Source organism: Ranitomeya imitator, chromosome 3 (assembly GCF_032444005.1).
Source record: "Ranitomeya imitator isolate aRanImi1 chromosome 3, aRanImi1.pri, whole genome shotgun sequence".
In the NCBI taxonomy this organism is placed as follows: domain Eukaryota; kingdom Metazoa; phylum Chordata; class Amphibia; order Anura; family Dendrobatidae; genus Ranitomeya; species Ranitomeya imitator.
The window spans coordinates 473,124,822-473,146,036 of NC_091284.1; the positions used below are offsets into that span (position 1 = coordinate 473,124,822).

The window sequence follows — 21,215 nt, forward strand, 5'->3', positions numbered from 1 at the left end:
AGCAACAGAGGCCACAGGCACGTCAAGAGAAGAAGGCGGTATCCTTTAGGCCCACTCCTTCCTGGCGTCCTCGCTACTCCCAGGGTAGATCCTCCAGGACTGGAAGAACCACCTCGGCCTGACTCTCGGCTAGTCGACAACCCACCTCCCCAGCTGGGCGGCCATCTCCTCTTCAGGGACATCTGGATCTCCTCAGTAGAGGACGCATGGGTCAGGGAAGTTGTATCCTTGGGATACAAGATAGAGTTCGTTTCACGACCCCGGGATCGTTTTTTTTTTTAAATTTTTTTTTTTTTTTTTTTAATCCCGACCTCCAAGAGATCCTGCTCTAGTTCCGGGTTTCTTCGCAGCCATCACTTCTCTTCTCAAAGCCGGGGTAATTGTTCCCGTCCCAGAAAAAGAGCGGTTCACAGGTTTCTATTCCAACCTTTTTGTAGTACCGAAAAAAGACGGCATGGTGCGTCGCATTCTGGACCTCAAATTGCTGAACAGGAGAGTTCGTCTGAAGCACTTCAGGATGGAATCCCTTCGTTCAGTAATTGCTTCCATGGAGGCTCAGGAATTTCTGTGTTCCATAGATATTCAGGACGCCTACCTCCATGTTCCGATATTCCCGGGACATCACCGATACCTGCGCTTTGCAGTGCTTCAGGATCATTTTCAGTTTGTCGCCCTGCCGTTTGGTCTTGCAACCGCCCCAAGAGTTTTCACGAAGATCATGGCGGCGCTGATGGCCATCTTGAGGGTCAGAGGCCTGGTTCTGTTTCCATACCTCGACGACATCCTCATCAAGGCTCCGTCCTTTTCTCAGGCCCACGAAAGCCTGTCCATCGTTCTCGACACCCTAGCCCGTTTCGGGTGGCTGGTCAACCGGAAGAAGTCCTGCCTTATTCCTTCTCAGCGCATCATCTTTCTGGGCATGCTCTTCGACACTCGTCAGACGAAGGTCTTTCTTCCCGAAGACAAGAGATCCATCCTTCGTCGGGACATACGCGTGCTCCAGGGCCCTCGGTCTCCCTCCTTCCGATCGGCCATGAAGGTTTTGGGGAGGATGGTAGCAACATTGAAAGCGATTCCCTTCGCCCAATTTCACTCGTGACCTCTTCAGCAAGCCATCCTGTCTCAGTGGAACAGGTCTGTCTTCTCCCTGTACCGCCCGATCCGACTCTCTCCCCGGGTCAAACGGTCTCTCAACTGGTGGCTCACGTCACCTCTCGTCTCCCAGGGCAGGTCCTTCCTTCCAGTCCACTGGCAGGTGGTGACAACGGATGCCAGCCTGCTCGGCTGGGGTGCGGTGTTTCGCCACCTGACTGTACAGGGCCGCTGGTCGGCGCAGGAGGCAACCTTGCTGATCCATATCCTCGAGATTCGGGCCATTTTTCTGTCCCTTCGTCACTGGGAAAGGATTCTCAGGGGTCTTCCTATCCGAATCCAGACGGACAATGCCACAGCGGTGGCATATGTCGACCATCAAGGGGGGGACTTGGAGCGCCTTGGCCGAGGTATCCAAGATCCTCCTCTGGGCAGATTCAACGGTTCCGGTGATATCCGCTGTGCATATCCCTGGCGTGGACAATTGGGTCGCCGACTTCCTCAGCCGTGAGGGAATAGTCCTTGCATCCGGAGGTCTTCCATCAGGTTTGTCTTAGATGGGGGACTCCGGACGTGGATCTCACAGCATTTCAAATGAACAGGAAGGTTCCGCAGTTCATCTCCAGGTCTCGCGATCCTCTCGCAGTGGGCGTCGACGCTCTGGCCATTCCTTGGTCACAGTTCGTGCTGCCCTACCTGTTCCCACCCCTTTCATTACTTCCCAAACTGTTGAAAAAGATCAAAGAGGAAGGGGTGCCGGTCATTCTGATCGCCCCGGATTGGCCCAGGAGAGCTTGGTTCGCGGAGCTCGTCAATCTTCTCGCGGACGCTCCCTGGCGCCTTCCAGACAGGCCCGATCTGCTGTCTCTGGGTCCGATCTGCCACCCGAATTCTCGGTCGCTCAGTTTAACGGCGTGGCTGAGACTGCAGTTCTAAGAGCGTCCGGCCTTTCGGACCGGGTGATTCACACCATGATTCAGGCTAGTAAGCCTTCGTCTTCCAGGGTCTACTATCGTACCTGGAAGGCTTACTTCTGTTGGTGCGAGTTGAACCGTGTTTCATCTATGTCCTTTTCCCTGCCTTCCATTTTGGCCTTCCTTCAGGCAGTACTGGATTCGTGCCTGGCTCTTAGTTCCCTGAAGGGCCAGGTCTCTTCGCTTTCCATCCTTTTTCAGAAGACTTTAGCTTCCCGACCACAGGTTAAGACCTTTCTTCAAGGAGTGGCCCACATTGTTCCTCCGTACAGGGCCCCTGTGGATTCATGGGATTTAAACCTGGTACTGGACGTTCTGAGGGTTTCTCCCTTTGAGCCCCTCAGGGAGATTCCCCTGTCAGTCCTATCTTGGAAGGTGGCCTTTCTTGTGGCCATCACTTCTATCTGCCGCATTTCCGAGTTGGCGGCTCTTTCTTGCCATCCTCCGTTCTTGGTCATCCACCAGGACAAGGTGGTCCTCAGGCCTCCGCCTTCTTTTCTTCCTAAGGTGGTTTCCACCTTCCACCTCAACGAGGACATCGTTCTACCTTCCTTTTGTCCAGCTCCGACTCGTCCTTTGGAGCGATCGTTGAACAAGCTGGACCTCATCAGGGCAGTGAGGATCTACCTGGATAGAACGTCCACTTTCCGGAAGACGGATTCTCTTTTCGTCATTCCTGATGGCCCGCGCAGAGGCCAACCGGCTTCTAAGGCGACTATTGCTCGCTGGATCAGAACGGCAAATCTTAACCCGGCAAGCCTCCAGAACAGAGTGCCCCCTCCTGGGATTAAGGCTCACTCTACCCGGGCAGTCGGCGCCTCCTGGGTGGTGCACCACAGGGCTTCCGCTCTACAGCTTTGCAAAGCGGCAACTTGGTCTTCCATCCACACGTTCGCCAAATTTTACAAGGTCCATACCTACGATTCGGCAGACGCCAGCCTAGGCAGAAGGATCTTGCAGGCGGCAGTGGTGAGTCCTCTGACCTGATGGAAGTCTGTTTTTCCCGCCCTTGGGACTGCTTTGGGACGTCCCATGGTTCCTGTGTCCCCCAATGACAGGCGATAAAGAAAACAAGATTTTTGGTTGCTTACCGTAAAATCTGTTTCTTGGAGCCTCCATTGGGGGACACAGCTCCCTCCCAATGTTTCTCCGTTTCTGTTCTATGTTCTGACTGTTCTCACGTTTACAGTTCTCAACTTTGTGGTTATGGTTTTTCAACCTTGTTATTTATCTCCTACTGCTTTCTTCACTAACTGAAGAGTATAATGCCAGTCGGTGGGGTGTACACTGCAGAGGAGGAGCTAACTTTTTTTATTTGCATAGTATCAGCCTCCTAGTGGCAGCAGCATACACCCATGGTTCCTGTGTCCCCCAATGGAGGCTCCAAGAAACAGATTTTACGGTAAGCAACCAAAAATCCTGTTTTTTTTTCGTTTGTTTTTTTTTTAGAAGTTATTTTGTCGCCATATTCTGAGGGGGTGTAAAAAAAATTTTTTTTTCTGGTAAAGAGTGCTTATTTCTCCATCGCAACATTGGGGGACACAGGACCGTGGGTGTATGATGCTGCCACTAGGAGGCTGACACTAAGTAAATACAAAAAGGGTTAGCTCCTCCTCTGCAGTATACACCACCCACTGGCTCCAGATAATACCAGTTCTTGCTTAGTGTCCGTAGGAGGCACACTGCGTCTGTTTTTCTCCAGACGTTCTTACTTTTAATTTTATTTTTAACTTTGCGCAAGAGGATGATGGGGCGACGGACCCTTTTAAGGGGGCCGATCTCCCCCAAAACATCCAACAGGCGATCATGGCGAGTTTTACTCTCCTCTCCTGCGACATGGGATGTACGGCCGAGAACTAGCCCTGTGAAATCCTAGGAGAGCGAACCCTTAGGATACACAGAGGCCACCTTCCAATGGGCACAGTCCGGCCGCCCTCCCTCTGCACCACCACTGAAGAACAGCGGTGCTTAATGGAGCTCCTCAGTACCTCTCCACCTCCTCACCAAGAGGGTGGCAGATCGAGTTTTACTGCACATCCATCCGCCCCCCCCCCCCCTGACCCCCCCATACCTCGCCTGAACAGGAACAGCGGTGAGTCTGGCAGGGGGGGGAAGGAGGTTGGGGGGGGGGGGGGGGCACCACGGGCTTGGCCGCATCTTGCGGCCGGGCACCGCTAATTTATTCCCCGGCTTTGGCCCCAGCTAGGCCACGTCTACGCCCACAGCGTGTGTCACGTGTGAGGCCCTGCCAACCGGTTTAGCGCTTTTCGCACACTGCGAGAAGCGCTCCACATACTCTCGGCGGCCATCTTGGATACGAGAAGCTTCTGGACGCCAGGCTGCACCTCTCCTCCCGGTCACAGCACGGCGACAGGACCTGGGTAGGTGCGCTGCACACTAACACAGGCCCTCCTCCTCCTGCACACAGTGCTCCGCTTTTTTAGCTGCACAAGTGCCCCACATCAGCCCTGCACGGAGGTTAGGAGCACAGCATGTCTCTGCTTAAACCCTCCAAAAAATCTGCAATAACACATACGGTGTTCTTCACTTCTTGCACCTCCTGTCAGGCTGCACCACCAAGCGGGCATACTGTTCCACTCTGTAATGCTTGTGACCCTAAATGCGCTCAGGAGCCCCCCGCCGCAAATGAGCCCCCAGTGACCAGTCCCCCTGAGTGGGCTTTGTCACTTTCGCAATCTATGGCTTCTTTAACTACACTGTGTTCCAAATTATTATGCAAATGATATTTTTCTCGGATTTTCCTAAATGGTCGGTGCAAATGAGTCAGTCTAATAAGTCATAACCCGTTAGATTATACATCGAATTTTATTGAAGAAACCTCCCAATGATCTACTATATAATTGTCTAAGGGTCACTTCCGTCTTTCTGTCCTTCCGTCTGTCTGTCACGGATATTCATTGGTCGCGGCCTCTGTCTGTCAAGGAAATCCAAGTCGCTGATTGGTCGTGGCTTTTTTTCTGCGACCAATCAGCGACGGGCACAGTCCGGAAGAAAATGGCTGCTCCTTACTCCTCCCGCAGTCACTGTCCGGCACCCGCATACTCCCCTCCAGCCATCGCTAACACAAGGTTAATGCCGGCGGTAACGGACCGCGTTATGCCGTGGGTAACGCACTGTTACTGCCGCTATTAACCCTGTGTGTCCTCAACTTTCAACTATTGATGCTGCCTATGCGCCATCAATAGTAAAAAATCTAATGTTAAAAATAATTTTAAAAAACCTGCTATACTCACCCTCCGTTGTCCACCGAGCCGCTCGCGGCTGCCGCCATCTTCCGTTCTCGGCGATGCATTGCGAAATTACCCAGACGACTTGGCGGCCTCGCGAGACCACTAAGTCATCTGGGTAATTTCGCAATGCATCCTGGGAACGGAAGATGGCGGCAGCCGCGCGCTCATCGCCTGCGCCAGATCCGAAGGTGACTGTTACAACTACAATGGGCGCTCGGATCCGAAGGAGAGTTTTTTTTTTTTTTACCTGTGACATACGTGGCTGGGCAATATACTACGTGGCTCTGTGCTGTATGCTACGTGGCTGGGCAATATGCTACGTGGCTGGGCAATATGCTACGTGGCTGGGCAATATGCTACGTGGCTGGGCAATATGCTACGTGGCTGGGCAATATGCTACGTGGCTGGGCAATATGCTACGTGGCTGGGCAATATGCTACGTGGCTCTGTGCTGTATACTATGTCACTGGGCAATATACTACGTGGCTGGGCAATATACTACGTGGCTCTGTGCAGTATACTACGTCGCTGTATATGCTACGTGGCTGGGCAATATGCTACGTGGCTGGGCAATATGCTACGTGGCTGGGCAATATGCTACGTGGCTGGGCAATATGCTACGTGGCTGGGCAATATGCTACGTGGCTGGGCAATATGCTACGTGGCTGGGCAATATGCTACGTGGCTGGGCAATATGCTACGTGGCTGGGCAATATGCTACGTGGCTGGGCAATATGCTACGTGGCTGGGCAATATGCTACGTGGCTGGGCAATATGCTACGTGGCTGGGCAATATGCTACGTGGCTGGGCAATATGCTACGTGACTGGCCAATATGCTACGTGGCTCTGTGCTGTATACTATGTCACTGGGCAATATACTACGTGGCTGGGCAATATACTACGTGGCTCTGTGCAGTATACTACGTCGCTGTGCAGTATACTACGTGGCTGGGCAATATACTACGTGGACATGCATATTCTAGAATACCCGATGCGTTAGAATCGGGCCACCATCTAGTAACAGTATAATCTCCAAAATAAAAACTCAAAATACACTGTTCCAAATTATTAGGCACAGAAGAATTTCTATACATTTGATATGTTTTAAAGAACTGAAAATGCTCATTTGTGGAATTTGCAGCATTAGGAGGTCACATTTACTGAACAAAAAAGCTATTTAACTCCAAAACCTCCTAACAGGCCAAATTACATGTTGACATAGGACCCATTCTTTGATATCACCTTCACAATTCTTGCATCCATCGAACTTGTGGGTTTTTGGAGAGTTTCTGCTTGTGTTTCTTTGCATGAAGTCAGAATCGCCTCCCAGAGCTGCTGTTTTGATGTGAATGGCCTCCCACCCTCATAGATCTTTTGCTTGATGATACTCCAAAGGTTCTCTGTATGGTTGAGGTCAGGTGAAGATGGTGGCCACACCATGAGTTTATCTCCTTTTATGCCCTTAGCAGCCAATGACTCAGAGGTATTCTTTGCAGCATGAGATGGTGCATTGTCATGCATGAAGGTGATTTTGCTCCTGAAGGCACGTTTCTGCTTTTTAGACCATGAAAGAAAGTTGTCAGTCAGAAACTCTAAATACTTTGCAGAGGTCATTTTCACACCTTCAGGAACCTTAGAGTCCTACCAGCTGTTTCCCTGTGATTCTGGCCCAAAATGTGACTCTTCCACCTCCTTGCTGACGTAGCAGCCTTGTTGGGACATGGTGGCAATCCACCAACCATCCACTACTCCATCCATCTGGACCATCCAGGGTTGCTTGACACTAATCAGTAAACAAGACTATTTGGAAATTAGTCTTCATGAATGTCTGGGCCCACTTTAACCATTTCTGCTTGTGAACACTGTTTAAGGGTGGCTGAATATTAGGTTTATGCACCACAACAAGCCTTTGAAGGATCCTACACCTTGAGGTTCGAGGGACTCAAGAGGCACCAGCAGTTTCAAATAACTGTTTGCTGCTTTGTAATGGTATTTTGGCAGCTGCTCTCTTATACCCATGAATTTGTTTGTCAGAAACCTTCCTCAATATTCCTTTATCTGCATGAACTCTGTCTGGGCTCTGTTTCAGTCACAAATCTCTTCACAGTATGATGACCACTCTTAAGTTTTCGTGGAATATCTGTTTTCATACGTTGTCCAAGGCATTGCACTATTTAATGCTTTTCAGCAGCAGATAGATCCCATATTACTTGAAACCTGTGGCCTGCTTAATGTGGAGCATAATTTTTTTAAGTAGTTTTCCTTTAATTAGAATCACCTGGAAAACTAATTATCCAGACCCCGATTTTGTAACCGGAAGACACCAGATCCCTGACCCACTCATCATGAACGACTGCAAGCCAGACATGACGAAACAAGAGAAGGCGTCCGCCTACTTTGCTGGTGTCGTCCAGAAGAAATTGTGAGTCATTTAGAAGATGGTTGCCCTCTGTTGGCTTTCAACATCCCTACCATCCTGGATTTCCTCCAATTCGGTCTGGACTCGGGCTTTCGCCGAGTTCACATAAAAGGCAGGTCTCTGCCTTGTCAGTCCTTTTTCAACGAAAAATTGCTTCCAAACCCAGGTCGGAGCATTCTTTCAGGGAGTCTCTCATGTGGTGCCTCCCTATAGAGCACCTCTACAGGCTTGGGACCTTAATCTGGTCCTAGGTGTCCTGCATGAATCTCCCTTCGAGCCGTTGCAGGACATCTCTCCTTTCATGGAAGGTGGCTTTTCACGTCGCTATTACGTCGATCAGACGAGTCTCTGAATTGGCTGCCCTTGCCTGTTGGATGCCGTTCCTTACATTCCACCGAGACAAGGTGATTCTCAGACCATCCCCTACCTTCTTCCCAAAGGTGGTGTCTTCCTTCCACCTTAACGAGGATATCGTACTTCCGTCATTTTGTCCTCCGACGCACCACGTGGAGAAGGCTCTTCACTCTCTGGATCTTGTGAGAGCTCTCAGGAAGTGCGTGTCTAGGATGGCACCTTTTCGACAGACTGAAGTTCTGTTCGTGCTCCCGGCAGGACACCGGAAGGGACTGCCCGCTTCTAAGTCGACAATCGCCAGATGGATTCGGTCGACTATTCAAGAGGCTTATCGCGTCAGAGGCAAACCTATCTCAGCGGGTCTCGGGGCACACTCCACTCGGTTGGTGTGTGCTTCCTGGTCCATTCTGAATCAAGCGTCTGCAGAGCAAGTTTGCAAAGCTTCGACCTGTTCTAGCCTGCACACCTTCTCAAAGAATTACAATGTCCATACTCTGCCATCTTTAGATGCAAGCCTGGGTAGGCGTATTCTGCAGGCAGTGGTGGTGCACATGTAGACAGCAGGTGCTATGAGTTTACACTGTTATTTCCCGCCCAGGGCCTCTTTTGGATGTCCCACGGTCCTTTGTCCCCCAATGTGGCGATGGAGAAATAGGGATTTTTGTGTACTTACCGTAAAATCCTTTTCTCCAAGCCACTCATTGGGGGACACAGCACCCACCCCTGTCTTGGCTTGTTGCCTATGATGAGTGTTTTAGTCTCTGACATGTTGTACCTACGGTTAATTTTTGTTAATCTCCTACTGCTTTGCTACTGAACTGGTATCATCTGGACCCAGTGGGCGGTGTATACTGCAGAGGAGGAGCGAACCCTTTTTTTTATTTGCATAGTGTCAGCCTCCTAGTGGCAGCAGCATACACCCACGGTCCTGTGTCCCCAACGAGTGGCTCGGAGTAAAGGATTTTACGGTGACTACACAAAAATTCCTATTTTTGGCGCGACAAGTTGGAGATTTTTTTTTTTTTTTTTGCACCATTTTGAAGCACAACGTTTTTTGATTTATTTTTTTTATTTTTTTTATTCAGATTTTTTTAAGGCACAAAATGAACAAAAAACAGCAATTCAGTAATTTTTGTTTTGCATGTTCACTTGCAGTAAATGATAAAACTGACTTGTTCGGTGGGTCGGTGCGATTACAGCAATATTTACCATAATTTTTTTTATTAACCCCTTACCGGCATCGGACGTACTATACCGTCCGATGCCGGCTCCCCTGCTTTGATGCAGGGCTCCGCGGTGAGCCCGCACCAAAGCCGGGACATGTCAGCTGTTTTGAACAGCTGACATGTGCCCGTAATAGGCGCGGGCAGAATCGCGATCTGCCCGCACCTATTAACTAGTTAAATGCCGCTGTCAAACGCAGACAGCGGCATTTAACTACCGCTTCCGGCCGGGCGGCCGGAAATGACGTCATCGCCGACCCCCGTCACATGTCCGGGGGTCGGCGATGCGTCTCCATTGTAGCCATAGAGGTCCTTGAGACCTCTATGGTTACTGATTGCCCGTCGCTGTGAGCGCCACCCTGTGGTCGGCGCTCACAGCACACGTGCAATTCTGCTACATAGCAGCGATCAGCAGATCGCTGCTATGTAGCAGAGCCGATCGGCTTGTGCCTGCTTCTAGCCTCTCATGGAGGCTATTGAAGCATGGCAAAAGTTAAAAAAAAAAGTTTAAAAAAATGTGAAAAAAATAAAAAAAACATAAAAGTTTAAATCACCCCCCTTTCGCCCCAATCAAAATAAATCAATAAAAAAAATATCAAATCTACGCATATTTGGTATCGCCGCGCTCAGAATTGCCCGATCTATCAAATAAAAAAAAGTATTAACCTGATCGCTAAACAGCGTAGCGGGAAAAAAACTCGAAACGCCAGAATTACGTTTTTTTGGTCGCCGCGACATTGCATTAAAATGCAATAACGGGCGATCAAAAGAACGTATCTGCACCGAAATGCTATCATTAAAAACGTCATCTCGGCACGCAAAAAATAAGCCCTCAACCGACCCCAGATCACGAAAAATGGAGACGCTACGAGTATCGGAAAATGGCGCAAATTTTTTTTTTTTTTTTTTAGCAAAGTTTGGAATTTTTTTTCACCACTTAGATAAAAAATAACCTAGTCATGTTTGGTGTCTATGAACTCGTAATGACCTGGAGAATCATAATGGCAGGTCATTTTTAGCATTTAGTGAACCTAGCAAAAAAGCCAAACAAAAAACCAATGTGGGATTGCACTTTTTTTGCAATTTCACCGCACTTGGAATTTTTTTCCCGTTTTCTAGTACACGACATGTTAAAACCAATGATGTCGTTCAAAAGTACAACTCGTCCCGCAAAAAATAAGCCCTCACATGGCCAAATTGACGGAAAAATAAAAAAGTTATGGCTCTGGGAAGGAGGGGAGCGAAAAACGAACACTGAAAAACGAAAAATCCCCTGGTCATGAAGGGGTTAAAAAGACACACTTTTTCCAAAAAATGTGGGTGGAAAATCTGTGTAATTTACTGGTGGTGGAAGATATCTGCGGTGCAGCAGGATCACAGGAGGCAGGGTCGCTGCTCTAGTTAGCTGGCAGGAGAGGAATATTTATGCAACCTGCAAATTTCATCCCCAACATCCCATCCCATATTGCCTAGAGGTAATAACATGGATTTCTGCCAGTTTATTTTTACATGAGAAACTCGCCCAATTAATCAAATCTCTTGTCTTATTAAATGTGCATAATACCATTTAGGCTAAGTGCACACGCTGCAGATTCCATTGCAGAATTTTCCGCAGCGGATTTGCTAAATCCGCCGTGAAAAACCGCTGCGGTTTTTACTGCGGATTTACCGCTGTTTCTTTTGCGGTTTCCTCTGCGGGTTTTCACCTGCAGATTTCTACTGGAGTAGTGGCAAACCCGCAGCGGAATCCGCAGAAAGAATTGACATGCTGCGGAAAATAACCGGCTGCGTTTCCGCGCGTTTTTTTTCCGCAGCATGTGCACTGCGGATTTCATTTCCCATTGCTTTACATGGTACTGTAAATGCATGGGAAACTGGTGCGGATCCGCAGCTGTGGAAACGCTGCGGATCCGCAGCAAAATCCGCAGCGTGTACATACCCTTATAGGTATGAAATTTTAACGGTTTTACTTTACATAACATCAGGTGGAAATAGACTTGTAAACTCTTCAAAATGCAGACCCTACAATCAGCTGGTTGAGGTGGCTGCTTTTGTTGGCATCCTCTGCAACTAATTTGCTAGGAAAAGCTGCGGGTAGGCAAAATCTTATATTGCAACCATTTAGATGTGTGGCTGTCTAATACATGGATGACTTCGGTCTGTCGCAAAGGGAGCCGATCTCGTACAGTATCTGTTCTTACTGATATTAACCCCTTAATCCCATATGACGTACTATCCCGTCAAGGTGACCCGAGACTTAATTCCCAGGGACAGGATAGTACGTCATAGCGATCGGCTGTGCTCATGGGGGGGGGGGGGGGGCGCGTCCGGGTGTCAGCTATGTGCCAGGAGCGGTCACGGACCACTCCTGGCACATTAACCCCAGGCACACTGCAATCAAACATGATTGCAGCGTTATGGGGGCATAGAGAAGCATTCCCTGAGACCATCTGTACAAGGCGATGTGCTCACCTTGTACCGATCGTCTCCTCCCTGCAGGGCCCGGATCCAAAATGGCCGCGGGGCTGCATCCGGGTCCGGCAGGGAGGTGGCTTACCAAACGCCTGCTCAGACCAGGCGCTGGTAAGCCCGGAGCAGTGCACGTCAGATCGCTGATCTGACATGGTACATTGCAAAGTGTCAGATCAGCGATCTGACCTTATAACATGATGCCCCCCCCCCCCCCCCCCCGGGGCAATGTTTATAAAGTAAAAAAATAAATAAATATATATTTAGATGTGTAAAAAAAAAAAAAAAAAACTAAATAAAGAGAATATGTATATATTACACTAGATGGTGTCCCGATTCTAACGCATCGGGTATTGTAGAATATGCATGTCCACGTAGTATTTTTCCCAGTCACGTAGTATAATGCTCCATGCAGTTATGGCCCCATAGATGCCCCATATAATGCTCCATGCAGTTATGGCCCCATAGATGCCCCATATAATGCTCCATGCAGTTCTTTATGGCCCCATAGATGCTCCATATAGCATTGTGCCACATGTAATGCTGCTGCAATTAAAAAAAATAAAATAAAAAATCACACTCGCCTCTCGTCGCTGCTCCTCAGCGTCCCTTCTCTCCGAACTGACTGTTCAGGCAGAGGGCGGCGCGCACACTAATACATCATCGCGCCCTCTGACGGAGCGGCGCCCGGCGGATGGAACGCGGACAGGTGAATATGACATACTCACCTGCTCCTGGCGCTGTCCCTGCCTGTTCCATGGTACCGCAGCTTCTTCGCGCCTGCGCGAGGAGGACCTGCCATGACGTAACGGTCACATGACCGTGACGTCATGGCAGGTCCTTCTCGCGCAGGACCTGTGATAACGTCACGGTCACATGACCGTGACGTCATGGAAGGTCCTTGTCTCATGCCATCCTTAGCACCGGAATGTCGTGAAGAGCGGGAAAGGCGCCGGAGGGCGAGTATGATGACTTTTTTTATTTTTATTTTTTTATTATTTTTAACATTAGATCTCTTTACTATTGATGCTGCATAGACAGCATCAATAGTAAAAACTTGGTCACACAGGGTTAATAGCGGCGGTAACTGAGTGAGTTACCCGCGGCATAACGCGGTCCGTTACCGCCGGAATTAACCCAAAGTGAGCGGTGACTGGAGGGGAATATGCAGGCGCCGGGCAGTGACTGCGGGGAGCAAGGAGCGGCCATTTTCTTCCGGACTGTGCCCGTCGCTGATTGGTCGCGGCTGTTTTGCCGCGACCAATCAGCGACTTGGATTCCATGACAGACCGAGGCTGCGACCAATGAATATCTGTGACAGAAAGACAAAGACGGAAGTGACCCATAGACAATTATATAGTAGATATACAAATATAGACACTAGTTGGTGGCCCGATTCTAACGCATCGGGTATTCTAGAATATGTATGTATATAGCAGCCACATAGTGTATATAGCACAGGCCACGACATATTCTTGAATACCCGATGCGTTAATACAGGCCACGCAGTATATAACAGTGGCCACGCAGTATATATCGCAGCCCACACAGTATATAGCAGCCATGTATTATGTAACGCAGCTCACGCAGTATGTAACAGCCCACGTAGTATATAGCAATGTGGGCACTATATGCGTGGTTAAAAAAGACTTAAAATAAAAAAAAAAAACATATACTCACGAAGGCCAATTGAAGTCCTGGCGCCTGTGTGCGGTGCACGCGGCAGCTTCCGGTCCCAGGGTTGGTATGAGCGCAGGACCTGTGATGATGTCGCGATCACATGACCGTGACGTCATGGAAGGTCCTTCTCGCATAGCATCCTTGGCACCAGAACTTGCCACTTGCACTGCCGAGGACACCGCGCCATGTCGGAGGGTAAGAATAACCTTTTTTTATTATTTGTAACATTAGATCTTTATGCATACGCAGCATCAATAGTAAAAAGTTGGTCACACAGGGTTAATAGCTGTGTTAATAGAGTGCGTTACACCGCGGCATAACGCGGTCCATTAACGCTCCATTAACCCTGTGTGAGGGCTGACTGGAGGGGAGTATGGAGCGGGCACTGACTGCGGGGAGCAAGGAGCGGCCATTTTGCCGCCGGACTGTGCCCGTCGCTGATTGGTCGTGGGTGTTTTGCCGCAACCAATCAACGACTTGGATTTCCATGACAGAGGCCGCGGCCAATGAATATCCGTGACAGACGGAAGTGACCCTTAGACAATTATATAGTAGATATATATCTACTATATAATTGTCTAAGGGTCACTTCTGTCTCTGTCTTTCTGTCACAGATATTCATTGGTCGCGGCCTCTGTCATGGAAATCCAAGTCGCTGATTGGTCGCGGCAAAACAGCCGCGACCAATCGGCGACGGGCACAGGCTGAAGAAAATCGCCGCTCCATACTCCCCGCAGTCAGTGTCCCTGGCGCCAGCTCCATACTCCCAGCTCCATACTCCCAGCTCCGGTCACCGCTCACACATGGTTAATGGCAGCGGTAACGGACCCTATGTGACCAAGTTTTTACTATTGATGCTGCCTATGCAGCATCAATAGTAAAAAGATGTAATGTTAAAAATAATAAAAAAACAAAAAAACCTGCTATTCTCACCTTCCGTCGTTGGACGATGCGCTCGCGCCGGCCGCCATCTTCCGTTCCCAGAGATGCATTGCAAACTTACCCAGAAGACTTGGCGGTCTCGCGACACCGCTAAGTCACCTGGGTAATTTCGCAATGCATCCTGGCAACGAAAGATGGCGGCCGCATCACACAGCTTCGCTGGATCCCAGGGGTGAGTAACTATTTTTTTTTGTTTTAATTTTTTTTAACAGGGATATGGTGCACACACTGCTAAATACTGCGGCAGTGTTATATACCTACGTGACTGGCCAATATACTACGTCGCTGGGCAATATACTACGTCGCTGGGCAATATACTACGTTAGTATTGCCACGTCCGTATCAACCCGACCTATAAAAGTGTCCCACTAGTTAACCCCTGCAGTGAACACCGTAAAAAAGGGGGCAAAAAACAACGCTTTATTATCATACCGCCTAACAAATATGGAATAGCACGCGATCAAAAAGACAGATATAAATAACCATGGTACCGCTGAAAACGTCATCTTGTCCCGCAAAAAATGAGCCGCCATACAGCATCATCAGCGAAAAAATGAAAGTTACTGTCCTCAGAATAAAGCGATGCAAAAATAATTTTTTCTATAAAATAGTTTTTATCGTATAAACGTGCCAAAACATAAAAAAAGATACAATGCCTACAAGTAGTATTCAACCCCCTGCAGATTTAGCAGGTTTAATAAGATGCAAATAAGTTAGAGCCTTCAAACTTCAAACAAGAGCAGGATTTATTAATAGATGCATAAATCTTACAAACCAAAAAGTTTTGTTGCTCAGTTAAATTTTTATAAATTTTAAACATAAAAGTGTGGGTCAATTATTATTCAACCCCTAGGTTTAATATTTTGTGGAATAACCTTTGTTTGCAATTACAGCTAATAATCATCTTTTATAAGACCTGATCAGGCCGGCACAGGTCTCTGGAGTTATCTTGGCCCACTCCTCCATGCAGATCTTCTCCAAGTTATCTAGGTTCTTTGGGTGTCTCATGTGGACTTTAATCTTGAGCTCCTTCCACAAGTTTTCAATTGGGTTAAGGTCAGGAGACTGACTAGGCCACTGCAACACCTTGATTTTTTGCCTCTTGAACCAGGCCTTGGTTTTCTTGGCTGTGTGCTTTGGGTCGTTGTCTTGTTGGAAGATGAAATGATGACCCATCTTAAGATCCTTGATGGAGGAGCTGAGGTTCTTGGCCAAAATCTCCAGGTAGGCCGTGCTATCCATCTTCCCATGGATGCGGACCAGATGGCCAGGCCCCTTGGCTGAGAAACAGCCCCACAGCATGATGCTGCCACCACCATGCTTGACTGTAGGGATGGTATTCTTGGGGTCGTATGCAGTGCCATCCAGTCTCCAAACGTCACGTGTGTGGTTGGCACCAAAGATCTCGATCTTGGTCTCATCAGACCAGAGAACCTTGAACCAGTCAGTCTCGGAGCCCTCCAAGTGATCATGAGCAAACTGTAGACGAGCCTTGACATGACTCTTTGAAAGTAAAGGTACCTTACGGGCTCGTCTGGAACCGAGACCATTGCGGTGGAGTACGTTACTTATGGTATTGACTGAAACCAATGTCCCCACTGCCATGAGATCTTCCCGGAGCTCCTTCCTTGTTGTCCTTGGGTTAGCCTTGACTCTTCGGACAAGCCTGGCCTCGGCACGGGAGGAAACTTTCAAAGGCTGTCCAGGCTGTGGAAGGCTAACAGTAGTTGCATAAGATTTCCACTTCCGGATGATGCTCCCAACAGTGGAGACAGGTAGGCCCAACTCCTTGGAAAGGGTTTTGTAACCCTTGCCAGCCTTGTGACCCTCCACGATCTTGTCTCTGATGGCCTTGGAATGCTCCTTTGTCTTTCCCATGTTGACCATGTATGAGTGCTGTTCACAAGTTTGGGAAGGGCCTTAAATAGTCAGAAAAGGCTGGAAAAAGAGATAATTAATCCAAACATGTGAAGCTCATTGTTCTTTGTGCCTGAACTACTTCTTAATACTTTAGGGGAACCAAACAGAATTCTGGTGGGTTGAGGGGTTGAATAATAAATGACCCTCTGAAAAGACTTTTCACAATTTAAAAAAAAAATAAAGAAATAACATTCTTTTTTGCTGCAGTGCATTTCACACTTCCAGGCTGATCTACAGTCCAAATGTCACAATGCCAAGTTAATTCCAAATGTGTAAACCTGCTAAATCTGCAGAGGGTTGAATACTACTTGTAGGCACTGTATAAACGAGGTATCGCTGGAATCGTACTGACCCAAAGAATAAAACTGCTTTATCCATTTTACCAAACGCGGAACGGTATAAACGCCCCCCCCCCACCCCAACAGAAATTCATGAATAGCTGTTTTTTTGGTCATACTGCCTCTCAAAAATCGGAATAAGAAGCGATCAAAAAATGTCTCGTGCCCGAAAATGTTACCAATAAAAACGTCAACTCGTCACATTGCCAAAATATGGAAAAATTATAGCTCTCAAAATGTGGTAACCCCAAAAAAATATTTTTTGCAATAAAAAGCGTCTTTTACTGTGTGACAGCTACCAATCAGGGCCGGCTTCAGGTTTTTGAGGGCCCTGGGCGAAAGAGTCTCAGTGGGCCCCCCCTTTAACACATACCACGATTCATGATCGCATATAAACACAGCCATGTAGTATGTAACACAGCCCAAGTAGTATATAGCACAGCCACGTAGCATATAATACAGCCATGTAATGTATAACAACCCACATAGCATATAACATAGCCACATAGTATATAGCACAGCCCATATAGTATATAGCACAGCCACATAGTATATGCTACGTGGGCCGTGTTATATAACAGCCCACGTAGTATATAACACGGCCCACGTAGTATATAGAACAGCCATGTAGTATATAGACACTTGCCCCATATAGTACTGCGCAAATGTTATGGCCCCATAGATGCTCCATACAGACACTTGCCCCATATAGTGCTGCACAAACGTTATGGCCCCATAGATGCTCCATACAGACACTTGCCCCATTTGCTGTTGCTGCGATAAAAAAAAAATAAAAAATCATACTCACCTCTCCGTTGCTCAGGCCCCCGGCACTTTGAATATTCACCTGTCCTCGTTCCAGCCGCCGCTCCATCTTCTTCAGCGTCTTCTGCACTGACGCTCAGGCAGAGGGCGCGCACTAACCACGTAACCGCGCCCTCTGACCTCAGTGACACTGCAGAGGACGTGGAAGACGGAGCGGCTGGAACGAGGAGCAGGTGAATATCGCGCAGCGCTCCCCTCCCCGTTATACTCACCTGCTCCTGGCGCTGTGCAGTCCCTGCTTCCCAGCGCCGGCAGCTTCTTCCTGTATTGAGCTGTCACTGTTACCGCTCATTACAGTAATGAATATGCGGCTCCACCCTTATGAAAGGTGGAGCCGCATATTCACTACTGTAATGAGTGGTACCATGTGACCGCTCAGTACAGGAAGAAGCTGGGGACCTGCAGGGACCGCGCCAGCCGCCAGGAGTAGGTGAGTATAATTAGACAGCCCCCGGCCGCTCCCCCTCCCCTGCCGAGTCAGCTCCGTGATGTGCCGCTAGCTGAGGGCCTCTGGGGGAGTGGTGGTCCTAGGCACTGGCAGCTGCCTGCCCTTAACGCCGGCCTTGAATGGGGGGCCCCCCTGTCTCGTCAGGGCCCCAGCACTTGCCCGGGTACGCCGGGTGCTGACGAAGGCCCTGCTACCAATCATAAAATTCCTCTAATAAAAAAAAAAAAAACCCGCTATAAAAGTAAATCAACCCCCCCCCTTAATCACCCCCTTAGGGAAAAATAAAAAAAATTTTAAAATGTATTTATTTCCATTTTCCGGTTGGGGTGGGGGCTAGGGTTAGGCTAGGGTTTGGATTACATTTACGGTTGGGATTAGGGATCTCAGGGTTCGGGGTGTGGTTAGAGTTATGGTTGGGATTAGAGGTGTGTTTGGGTTAGGGTTTCAGTTAGAATTGGGGGTTTCCACTGTTTAGGCACATCAGGGCTCTCCAAACGCGACATGGCGTCCAATCTAAATTCCAGCCAATTCTGTGTTGAACCAGTAAAACAGTGCTTCTTCCCTTTCGAGCTCTCCCGTGCGGCCAAACAGGGGTTTACCCCAACATATGGGGTATCAGCGTACTCGGGACAAATTAGACAACAACTTCTGGGGTCCAATTTCTCTTGTTACCCTTGGGAAAATAAAAATTTGAGGGGCTAAAAAACCATTTTGGGGAAATAAAAATGATTTTTTATTTTCACGGCTCTGCGTTATAAATTGTAGTGAAATACTTGGGATTCAAAGCTCTCACAACACATCTAGATTAGTTCCTTGGGGGGGTCTAGGTTCCAATATGGGGGAACTTGTGGGGGGTTTCTACTGTTCAGGTAAATCAGGGGCTCTGCAAATGCAACGTGACGCCTGCAGACCACTCCATCTATGTCTGCATTCCAAATGGCGCTCCTTCCCTTCCGAGCTCTGCCATGCGCCCAAACAGTGGTTACCCCCCACATATGGGGTATCGGCGTACTCAGGACAAATTGCACAACAACTTTTGGGGTCCAATTTCTCATGTTTCCCCTGGGAAAATACAAAACTGGGGGCTAAAAAATTAATTTTGTGGGGAAAATTTTTTTATTTTTATTTTCACGGCTCTGCGTTATAAACTGTAGTGAAACACTTGGGTTCAAAGCTCTCACAACACATCTAGATAAGATCCCTAGGGGGTCTACTTTCCAAAATGGTGTCACTTGTGGGGGGTTTCAATGTATAGGCACATCAGGGGCTCTCCAAACGCAACATGGTGTCCCATCTCAATTCCAGCCAATTTTGCATTGAAAAGTCAAATGGCGCTCCTTCCCTTCCGAGCTCTGCCATGCGCCCAAACAGTGGTTTACCCCCACATATGGGGTATCGGGTTACTCAGAACAAATTGTACAACAACTTTTGGGGTCCATTTTCTCCTGTTACCCTTGGTAAAATAAAACAAATTGGAGCTGAAGTAAATTTTTTGTGAAAAAAGTTAAATGTTCATTTTTGTTTAAACATTCCAAAAATTCTTGTGAAACATCTGAAGGGTTAATAGACTTCTTGAATGTGGTTTTGAGCACCTTGAGGGGTGCAGTTTTTAGAATGGTGTCACACTTGGTTATTTTCTATCATATAGACCCCTCAGAATAACTTCAAATTTGATGTGGTCCCTAAAAAAAAAAAAAAAAAAAAAAAAATTTGCTGGTCAACTTTTAACCCTTAACTCCCTAACAAAAAAAAAATTTGTTTCCAAGATTGTACTGATGTAAAGTAGACGTGGGAAATGTTACTTAAGTATTTTGTGACAGATCTCTGTGATTTAAGGGCATAAAAATTCAAAGATGGAAAATAAATTTTCCCCAAATTTCCGTTTTTTTTCACAAATAAACACAGGTAATATCAAAGAAATTTTACCACTATCATGAAGTACAATATGTCTCGAGAAAACAATGTCAGAATCACCGGGATCCGTTGAAGTTTTCCAGAGTAAGGCTAGGTTCACATTGCGTTAGGGCAGTCCGTTTAGCGCATAGCGCAACGGACTGCGCTAACGCAATATCCCAAAAGGGATCGCGTTTGCCGATCCCGCTTGCGCAGATTCCCGATCTGTGCTAGCGAGGAATGTACCGCGAACGCTGCAAGCAGCATTCGAGGTCCGTCACTCAAATGACACCACATCGCTAGCGCACACCCAATGTGGGCGTGCGCTAATGATGAGTTCGCCATTACAAGCAATGGCGGTGTTAACGGACTACGTTACACCGCATTATGCCGCGGTGTAACGTAGTCAGTTTAACGGGTTCACATAACGCAATGTGAACCTAGCCTTATAACCTCATAAAGGGACAGTGGTCAGAATTATAAAAATTGGCCCGGTCATTAACGTGCAAACCACCCTCGGGGCTTAAGGGGATAAAGGGGTTTCCTGCACTGTGTACCTTGTCTGACAAATGGGTAACCTAACTAGGCAAACGTGGTCGTTATGCCCTAATTTTATAGAAAATCTGAGGGGAAAAGCAACAGACCAATATATTCTATAAATTTATTTTCTTTTCTTTTTCTTAGGCTCCCTGCACCCATTCAAGGATTTTGGATGGTTTATGACCTTTCTCTTGGGACAACTATGATTTGCCTTACTAGTGGCTATGAATGCATCACAAGACAATTATTGTATGTGTAAAATTTATATTCTACAAATGTAAATTGAATTTTTTTTTATTGACCTTTTACAGGAAAAAAATAAAAAGTAATTAGCCATTTTAGAATTGTTCACTATCATTTATAAGTTAGCAACCAATCTTATACTATAGTAATAGACATTTTTCAAGTATATAAAGAGTACATTTTTACAAACAGACTCAGACAAAAGGAAAGTGGGGGCTATGATATGGAATGCTATGACCTAGTTACAGTGGGTACGGAAAGTATTCAAGCCCCTTTAAATTTTTCACTTTGTTTCATTGCAGCCATTTGGTAAATTCATTTTTTTTTTCTATTGTTAATATACACTCTGCACCTCATCTTAACTGAAAAAAAAAACCCAGAAATGTAGTAATTTTTGCAAATTTAAAAAAACAAACAAATATCTCATGGTCATAAGTGTTCAGACCCTTTGCTCAGTATTGAGTAGAAGCACCTTTTGAGCTAGTACAGCCATGAGTCGTCTTGGTAATGATGCAACAAGTTTTTCACACATGGATTTGGGAATCCTCTGCCATTCTTCCTTGCAGATCCTCTCCAATTCCGTCAGGTTGGATGGTGGAAAGC

The 21,215-nt window shown here is 47.5% G+C and overlaps 1 protein-coding gene across 2 annotated transcripts in view; it reads left to right on the forward strand.

The window, feature by feature from the left end:
- Positions 1-21,215, forward strand: part of NUP88 (nucleoporin 88) — a 96,997-nt gene that overhangs the window by 43,232 nt on the left and 32,550 nt on the right. For both annotated transcript variants that reach the window (XM_069757487.1, XM_069757486.1), the window contains exon 10: positions 20,514-20,618. In XM_069757487.1, the coding sequence (XP_069613588.1) occupies positions 20,514-20,618 (105 nt within the window). The remainder of the gene's footprint in view (positions 1-20,513; positions 20,619-21,215) is intronic.